The sequence below is a fragment of the Schistocerca americana genome, chromosome 7, assembly GCF_021461395.2.
Source record: "Schistocerca americana isolate TAMUIC-IGC-003095 chromosome 7, iqSchAmer2.1, whole genome shotgun sequence".
Classification (NCBI taxonomy): domain Eukaryota; kingdom Metazoa; phylum Arthropoda; class Insecta; order Orthoptera; family Acrididae; genus Schistocerca; species Schistocerca americana.
Genome location: NC_060125.1, coordinates 131,735,690 through 131,744,829, shown reverse-complemented (window position 1 = coordinate 131,744,829; position 9,140 = coordinate 131,735,690). Strand labels below are relative to the sequence as shown.

The following is a 9,140-nucleotide window of genomic DNA, read 5'->3' as shown; positions in this document are numbered from 1 at the left end:
TAGCAATATGCAACTAATCTGTTTGTTATTATTAATATTAACTTTATATGACCTACGCTTAACTAAACTCTTCTGCCTGCAGCGTCACAGTTGTGTCGGTAGTTTATAAACCTACTTTTTAGAGCCTTGCTCATCGAGCTAATCCCGATGAGCCTGCCCCTGACACTGGGCAGGCCAAGGATGTTACTTGATGAAGGTTCGTAAATGACTAATTTCCTAATCTAAGTTCTACTAACTAGTTCTAATCTAAGTCAAGTCCGTTGCTTTGTCCTGTATCGGTGGTGTCCTACCCCACTCCCCCTGGTCCTCAACGCGACGGATTCCAGACTATGAGGAAAGTCGGCCTGTCCACGCACAGGCGGTATTGGAACAGGGCGCTAGATCCAGTGTTTGGTGTGTCTCAAATTGTTAATTTAATTTATGTCCCTCAGGAATTCTTTTAACACTTTTCGTGATACCTCATCCGTCAATTGGTTAATAGTTTGAAAAGTGTCTTCTTGTCTATGTAAGTGGTATGTGTCATGGTCAGGTAATTGGTCACGTAATGTGGATGCTACATCATTGAAAAGGGGGCACTCGTAGACCACATGATCGAGAGTACCCTCTGATACACCACATTCCCACGCGGGTGTGGCCCTTTTCTCGAACCGACATAAATATATCGGGTATGGCCCATGACCAGTGAGAAAATCGATCAGTCCTCGGGTAGGTTCAAAGTATTTCATGCCCAGTCGTTCTCTGACGTTAGGAAGAAGTTCAAATGTTCCGCGACCTGTTTCTTCTGCTTCCCATAATACTTGCCACAATTGGTCGCCTCTTCGCTTTATCTCACCCTTATCCTTAACCCCAGTGCCTAATATCTCTTCCATCTTCGTGGTATTCCCTTTTTTAGCCCAAAACCACGCTGCCTGTTCTCGAATTTTGATGTCCAGGGGCAGAGCCCCATTATGACTAATAGGGCTCCCCCCAGGGATGTTCTGTAGCCCACAAAGATCTCAGTATCATGTTTCTCTGAACCCTTCTGTCGTGGACGGCACATCCCTCGTGAGCCTGTGTGCCCAGACTCCCAAGCCATAACCCATTATTGATGTTAGGATACTGTTGTGATATAGTTTTATGAGGTAAGGGGGAAGATGATATCTTTTATGTCCGATGAAGGTGAGATTGTTTAGTATTTGGAGGTCTTCCTGGGTTACGGTGTCAATGTGTTTCCCGAAGTTCCACCTTTGGTCAATGATGATTCCCAGGTACCGTGTCTCACGTCGCCGAAGAATCGGTGAGCCCTCGATTCTTACAGTTGGGTTTCTAATTAGCTGTCCTTTTAGTAATAGGCATGTTGACTTACTTGGTGATATTTTCATTTTGGTGTTTTCGCACCATAGTTGCAATTTATTCACGGCCCTTTCTATTTTGGGCTCTATGTCCTCGCGACTACGGCCGCCAACCAATAGGAGGAGGTCATCTGCGTAGGCTATCATCTCTGCACTTCTTCACTTTGTTGTAAGGTATCCAGTATCGGCTCCATGTAGATGTCCGAAAGTAGGGGTCCTAATACGGAACCCTGGGGGCATCCCTTTGTTATTTATTTTCCAACTCTCCCGCTAGGGGATGATCCAGATCTGCCGATCCTCGCAATAGCTCCTCAGGCAGCCATATAGCGGCCCTGGACACTCTTTCTCCCACAAACAGGAGAAGAGCGAAGGTCACCACAGGTTGTCGAAGGCATCGATGATGTCTACCATGATGCCAACCACGTACATATGAGTGGTAGAGCCACAGACCTCAGCCGCCAGGGCGATTGCATCAGATGCCGATCGCCCAGGTCAGAAGCCAAACTGCCTGCTGCTCATCCCACACAGCACTCGGTGTGCAGCCAGTCAGCCAGTTAGTTTTTCTAATATCTTCCCAAGTATGTCCAGCAAACATATTTGTCTATATGATTTTGTTTCTGTTGGGTCTTTATCGGGTCCTTTTCTGATGATCACAACATTCGCTGTCTTCCACATCTTCAGGAACTTCCGTTGTCTGAGGCATTCGTTAAACAGGTGTGTGAGTGGTGCAGTTAGCTGTGGAATTAAGAATTGCACCACCACCGCCGCAATGCCGTCTGGCCCGGGAGCTTTACGCCTCTTTAGTGATCTTATGTGGGCAGCCACCTCCTCTTCTGAGAAAGGGTAGACTGCCGTGTTATTGTTGTATTCTTCGAGGTCGCCATGTCGTAGCTGCCACTGTCCTTCAGATTCCCCATCCGCGCTATCGTCAGGTAGCAGGGACTGGAGGAGGACCTCTGCAGTCTCTTGCCAGGATTCCCACATTCTGTCCCCATGCCTGACTGTTGACAATTCCATAGAGGAGCGGATCTTTTCTCTGACTAATTTATATGGTATGCCCCAGGGGTCTAATTCTAATTGATTCTGAACAAAGCTCTCCCAGCTTCTTGTCCATACGGCTTTTAGTTCCTTTTGGGACCTTAGCTTGTCCTCCCGATACTGCAGCAGCCACCTTTGCCGTTCCAGCCAGACGACAATGCGCTGGTAGTGCCTCAGCCGTCTGACAGACCGGCGCATGTCCTCGAGTGAGGCCGATCATGGTGACGGAGAGTCCGCCATGGCCTTCCTCCTAGTTGGTATGGCTGCTTTCACCGCTCTGGTTATTCCGCTCATCAGTTCCTCTGCTCTCTCATTTATGTCTATGTCCTGGTGTGTGTCACCCTCTGGCAAGGCAGGAATGTCGCACTCCCTCGCTAGGCGTTCCCAGTCAGCTCATATGTTACTTACGGAAGAATACTGTATTTTGTCACGAAACATATTTTATTCGTCGGATTAGCGATGAAAACTGTATACATATATGCTCGAGGCTCGCGGCAGCCAAATGACAACTTTCTCCGATTGTCTTCTATAAGGTTCATGCTGGACACCCTCTCTCTTCGAGGTTCACAACTCTGATACGACGAAGAGGCAACTGGGACAACATTGCTCTCCCCGCGTGCATTCTATCGCGTGCCTCGCTGAAAACAAGCGTCGCGCGGTTGGCTGTGTTTCCTCGTGAGAAATTCGCAGTAGTCTTACTCGGAGTTGTTTTCATGTGACACGGCTTAAAAGTTTAATTCACATTATTTGTGAAATTACTTTGGCTACCTTAGTACTATTATTATTCCGTGTTAAGTTGCGTTTCTTATTGACCCTCCTATCCCTAAGAATTCTGATATGAAAAACTACAATTAAAAAAATGAAAACATTCTCTCGAGATTCGAACCAGGAGTCTCCGCTTCGAACCATGGTCGTTGCGCTATCGACGCTCTTTTTTTTTTTTTTTTTTTTTTTTTTTTTTTTTTTTTTTTTTTTTTTTTACTGACCTCGTATTGTTCGTTATGGTTCGTTGTATTTCGTCCGGATGGGGGAGGGGGTGAGCGTGCCTAATGACACCCGTTCAAGTTCCTCGTTTTTTTATTACAGAGGGCGGCTAACCCTCTGACCGAACACGCTGAGTTACCGTACCGGTGCGCTCTCGGCGAAAAGCGTTTACCATACGGGAACATAAGCGGCAGTTGTAAATGTTTCTTTCCTCGATTTCTGGAAAAGCATGCGTTTGCGGACCCCGTGCCTGAAGATGGAAAATGCTCTGTTTACTATTGTCTATCAATCCCATCAATTTTGAGTCGATTGCTCATCATAAACTTGAGGGGTGATTTTCATAAAAACGGGGGAGTGTTGAGCCAAAATATGTTAGTGTACTTCGTTTTAGGTTGTACACAAGCGACCTGCCAAATCTGAACCGAATCGGTTGGCTGTGTCTGAGGCCTTCCCCTTGTCAGACACCTCTATATCGAGGTTCGTCAGGAAGGCACGGGGAACATGCGGTCTTGCGTTAACTTGTTGAAAAATAACATTACGCAAGCCTCGCAGAACGGACACACACAGCCACTGGCCTTAAGGCGCCAGCTGCCCAAATTAGCGCACTTTCGGCAGGCCGCGATGCTGTCGCCGTCGATTCCAGACACGTGTAATAAAGTATGTGACGTTCTTCCTACCTACTGAGTGGGGAGGGAGGGAGGAAGGGTGCGGTTGCGTTGAAATGCTTGTCATTTTTTATCGATGTATGTATTTCTTTATGTGCCATTTTCACGTTTGCTGCATGCTGCCTTCATTACAGTTTTAACGACTAGCAGTGTAGTTAAAGTCGGCACCTTATGTGACTCTTACCTCCCTACCTAACCAAGACAGCTCATAGTGTCTTGTCTAAAGCTGCACAAATACTTCGGTGGAAGCATTAGATAAAAACAGTCGCTGTGCAATGAAGGTTTAATAGTTACTATTAAAATCAGTCTTGATCACAAATTCATTTATTGTGGTAACCGGTTTCGACCACGCCTGTGGTCATCTTCAGACCAAAATGCCTCCTTCTGGAGGCTCCTCTCATATAGCATTTTGGTCTGAAGATGACTACAGGCGTGGTCGAAACCGGTTACCACAATAAATGAATTTTTGATCAAGACTGATTTTAACAGTAACTCTTAGTGATAGCATTGATCGCTGTCTGCTCCCACGATGTATTCAGAAGTGGTCAGTGTAGGTTTGTTTATCATTTTTAATTTTTGTTTTGAAACTTCAGGCTGTGAAGTCGTGCCTGAGCCTACATAAACAGAATTTTTCAACAGTGCTTGTGACTGTGATTTGCTGGCCAGTGATACCTGTATCGCGCATGTGGCACGAATTTACAAATGCCGAGTACGCCAAAATACGGTATTCGTGAACGGCTTTTGTAACGGAAACGCTGTTGTTCTTTGTAGAGAGTGCGGTAGACGATTTGCCAGCCGCAGAGTACCATACTCAAGAAGGTTTCCTCTTGTTTTCGCTCAGATGCGCGAGACTCCCAAGGCTGTCAGTAGTTCTAATGGAAAGTTGTCTACTCCCGGGGCCTTGTTTCGACTCAGGTCTTTCAGTGCTCTGTCAAATTCTTCACGCAGTATCATAAGGTAAGTATTTTACAGTCCATGTTTACCAGACTCTTTTCCTTGTTTTTGTGAAAACTAGTACCTCTGAAAGTTTGTCGGTGGAGTTGTGCTTTATTCAACATGGTGATTGGTTGATATTAGAGAGGGTGCCAAACAGCGACGTCATTGGGCCGAGCGGTTAGGGAAGGATGGGAAAGGAGGTCAGCCATGCCCTCTCAAAGGAACCATCACAGCATTTGCCTGAAGCGATTTAGGAAAATCATGGAAAACCTAAATCAGGATTGAAACTTCCTGGCAGATTAAAACTGTGTGCCGGACCGAGACTCGAACTCGGGACCTATGCCTTTCGCGGGCAAGCACTTGCCCGGTCCGGCACACAGGTTTAATCTGCCAGGAAGTTTCATATCAGCGCACACTCCGCTGCAGAGTGAAAATCTCATTCTAAATCAGGATTGCCGGACGCGTGTTTGAACCTTCGTCCTCCCCAAAGCGACTCCAGTGTGCTAACTACTGCGCTAGCTCACTCGGTGCTATATGGTGATTATGGTGATCTGTCCTCCTGAACCGTTAAAGATACAGTAAGTCTGTTTCCATACAAATGAACAGTGAAGAAGTGTCCAGTTAAAGATTTCTTTTAGTTATATTATTTAAAGATATGATCGGTAGGAAGTTCGTTTTCGAATGGGACTCTAGTAATTTCTCCTGCTGCTATCGAGTTTCTAAAACAGACAAATTGAACGGCATATCGCTCTTCAAAGGTCGGTTAGCAAATGGTTCAAATGGCTCTGAGCATTATGGATTTAACATCAGTCCGCTAGAACTTAGAACTACTTAAGTAAGCCTAACTAACCTAAGGACATTACACACAGCCATGCCCAAGGCAGAATTCGAACCTGCGACCGTAGCAGTCGGGCGGTTCCGGACTTCGCGCCTAGAACCGCTTGGCCACCGCGGCCGGCGGTCGGTTTGTTGTACCTGGATGCTTACAATACTTAAAACTTAGGATTTACGTGTTTTCAACACAAACCGACTGCTGCTTTATGCGGAAGATAGTGATTTCGTACCTAAAGAAGTAAATCCGTCTCTCTGGATAAAAAGAAAACAAAATGTTGCACCCCGACGATACCGGTATAAAAGGGGCAGGGGGAAAATGCAATTACTTTTCGTTCTGTCCGTGTCGTTAATGTGTGTTGAGCGCTGGCTAGTTCACAAATCAAGACAAAGTAGACAAACCACTACTTTGCGGAGCCCTAGTTCGTGACCGAATTTACGGAAAAAAGATTGAATGAATGAGTGAGGGAATGAATGGAGACGAGCTACGTGGTGGGGTAGTATTAGTCAGGGGGAGGCGGCGGGCCCGCGTATACGTTTCCTCTGTTAATAGCTCGCTTGATGGCAGCGGCGGGGCTGTGCAACATGTGTGCAGCGTCGCCGTAAGCGCAGTCTAGTTCTGGCGCGGACATGTGTGTGTGTGTGTGTGTGTGTGTGTGTGGCACTAGACTCTGATCAGACGGGCGGCCGTACAGGTGGCGCGAGTGTGTCCGTGGTGGGGGGAGGGGGCGGGGAGGGGGCAGCACAGCAGGTGCCGTCACTATTCTTAGAACATCGCGGCGCGGCGCGGCGGGCGAAGCCAGGCAGACAACAGGCGCGCGACGCCGGCCGACGCGCAGGCCTTGTGGCCGCGGAAGACCTCCCGTTACTTCCTCGCCGACAGCGTTGACTGCAGGAGCACGTGGCGACCTGCGCCTTCTCTTGCGCGACAGCTGCGAGTTTCTCATCGCCGCGAACTATCTTACCGGGCGTTTTTGTTACAGCTAATTGTTCCGCAATCGAAGTACTGGTTGAGGAATAGTAGCGACGAGGGTAGAGACGTCGCGCGGGACAGTTCCTGTCGCGCCCGCTGCGTAGTGGGACAGCTGTTGGCCAGCTTCGGCGTGAGAGCGCCAGCCGGCGCTGTGGCAACAGAAGCCGAGCGCAGCTGGGTGTCCAGTTAGCACCTGTGCGCGAAGGCGGCTGTCGATTGCGAAGCTGTCTCGAGCACCTCCAGTACAGTCAGAAGCTCGCGTCGACGCGGATCCCGCCGCCGGACGGTTGCCGGTAACGTTCTGACCGGCCCCTCAGCTACTCCGGAGCACGCTACTGGGCGGCCTGTTGCACACGTCTGAAGTTTGTAACCGACCAGATTGTCATCTACCGACGTTCTAAAGTGCCTGTGCGCTCGTGTACGTGTAAACGGTGACATTCCACCTTCGAGAGTACCTGTCGTGCGAAATTTGGTACCGAGGAAGTGCTAGGAGTGTGCATCTCTGTCGCTCGGGAAAAAGCGCTGTTCTTGTGAGATGGAAGGCTCTCGAGACGGGACGAGTCCGATAAGGGCGGTCAGCGCCGTGAGGGAGGAGGGCGGCTCCCGCGAGGGCAGCCCTCTGCGCCGCCAGGGGGCCATCAAGAGGCACGACTCTCCGCACCTCACCGGAAACGCGCGGCGCAAGAGGCGGCGTGTCGGGCGCCGGGAGAGCGACAGTGGAAGCCCTTCGGACAGTGGCGACGCGGGCACCTCGGACGGCAGGGGGCGCGGCGACAGCTCCGAGAGTCCGCCGGGAGAAGCGGTCGACATGCAGGAAAGTCAAGAGCCCACCGGACAGCTGCGCACGGCCGCGCCAAGTCGGGCCGCACTGCGACCTTCCGAGTTGGGGCTGAGGAGAGCTTCGTCGCTGACGACGTTGGATTCGCCGAGGTGTGCCGAAGCGAGTGCAGAGCGCAGCCCCAGCGCCGAGCCGGCGCCCGCCGCTGGCGACGAGTTCCTCCGAAACTTCCAGGAGAGCAGGCGCCAGTCGGCAGCCGGCATCAGTCCCGAAGTGGCGGAGCGTGACAGACGGGAGAGTCAGCTCAGCTCCAACTACGGCAACGCCTGGGACCTGCGCGGCGTCGGCAAGGAGTCCGAAGCAGAGGAGAATGCCGGCGACGCACCCGAACCACTCACGGTGACTCCTCCCTCGCCTCGGGAGAGGGTCGAAGCGGAGGATTCTACGTACGAGCACGCGTTCTTCTTTCCCGGAGACGTCTGGAGTGCCTCGGAGGTGGAAGAGCGGTCGAGGGCAGAGATGTACGCACCGGAGACGCCTCCGGACGCCGCCGAGAAAGCGCGCCCAGGACTGAGCCCGCGCGGCGACGACAGTTCCGAGAAGAACGGCTCCGGGTTCCTGTCGGTGCTGAGGGCGTACCGGCGCAGCCTGTCGAGGGAGGCCAGCCCGCTGGAGGCGATCGTGGGCAGGGTGCTGCACCGCCGCGGTCGCTCCGCCTCGGGCGACGCGAGGGGAGCGGGCGAGCAGGCCCGGCACAGGGACTCCAAGTCGCTGCTGGACGTCATGCGCCACATCGCCAAGAGCAGGACGCCGCCGCCCGCCCCCGCGCTGCTGGACTCAGCAGGCGGCGGCACGGAGGCGCGGCGGCGGTCGCGCTCGCCCTTCCTGGCCATCCTGGGGGGCGGTGCGGGCCGCGACAGCCCCCGCGGGCCGGCGCCGCCGCCTCCGCCTCCGCCCCCGCGCAGGAGCAAGTCCACGTGCGACGCCCCCAGCGTCGCGGCGGCTCCCCGCGCTCCGCGGCGCTCCTCCAGCGCGCGGCCGGTGCCCGCGCAGGTGGCCGCGGCCGCCCAGCTCACGGCCGCCGTGCGTCGTCGCCGGCGGTGCCTCGCCTCCAGCAGCGACTCCAGCACCTCCAGCTCCAGCGCTAGCGTCACCAGCAGCAGCGCCCCCGCCGCCCCCTCCAGCAGCTCCGACGGCGGCGCCACCTGGAGGCGGCGCGGCACCGCCGGCAGGTCCTACTCCGATGCGAGCGGTAGCAGAGGTGAGTTGCGGCTTTATCCGACTTAGCTTGAAACTAGCACATTCACTATACTTACAGTTACTTGTAACGCCCCACCTGTCGCTTATCTGGTTTTGGCGTGTGTCCACCCCAGGTAATTGACTAACAGATCAACAGAGAGTGCAAAACTGCCGCAATATCGGATAACGCAAAGAAAGTAATAAGGCCCTGTGGCTCCTGATTGAACTGCGGTGGCAGTGTTGAATTTAATTGATTCAGAATTGATCGCTTTTAACTAAAACTAATACCAGATGCAAATGTTGAACATAAAATTAATTAAGGAAGTGACTTGGGATTTCAACTACTTGATTGAAAACAGATGCAG

At 52.0% G+C, this 9,140-nt stretch overlaps 1 protein-coding gene across 1 annotated transcript; it reads left to right on the top strand.

Annotated features, from left to right (window-relative positions):
- Nucleotides 1–7,293: 7,293 nt before the first annotated feature.
- On the top strand, nt 7,294–8,823 carry LOC124622787 (splicing factor, arginine/serine-rich 19-like). Its single transcript, XM_047148580.1, has one exon. It carries the CDS (start codon nt 7,294–7,296, stop codon nt 8,821–8,823), a length of 1,530 nt encoding a protein of 509 aa, XP_047004536.1.
- Nucleotides 8,824–9,140: the final 317 nt, after the last annotated feature.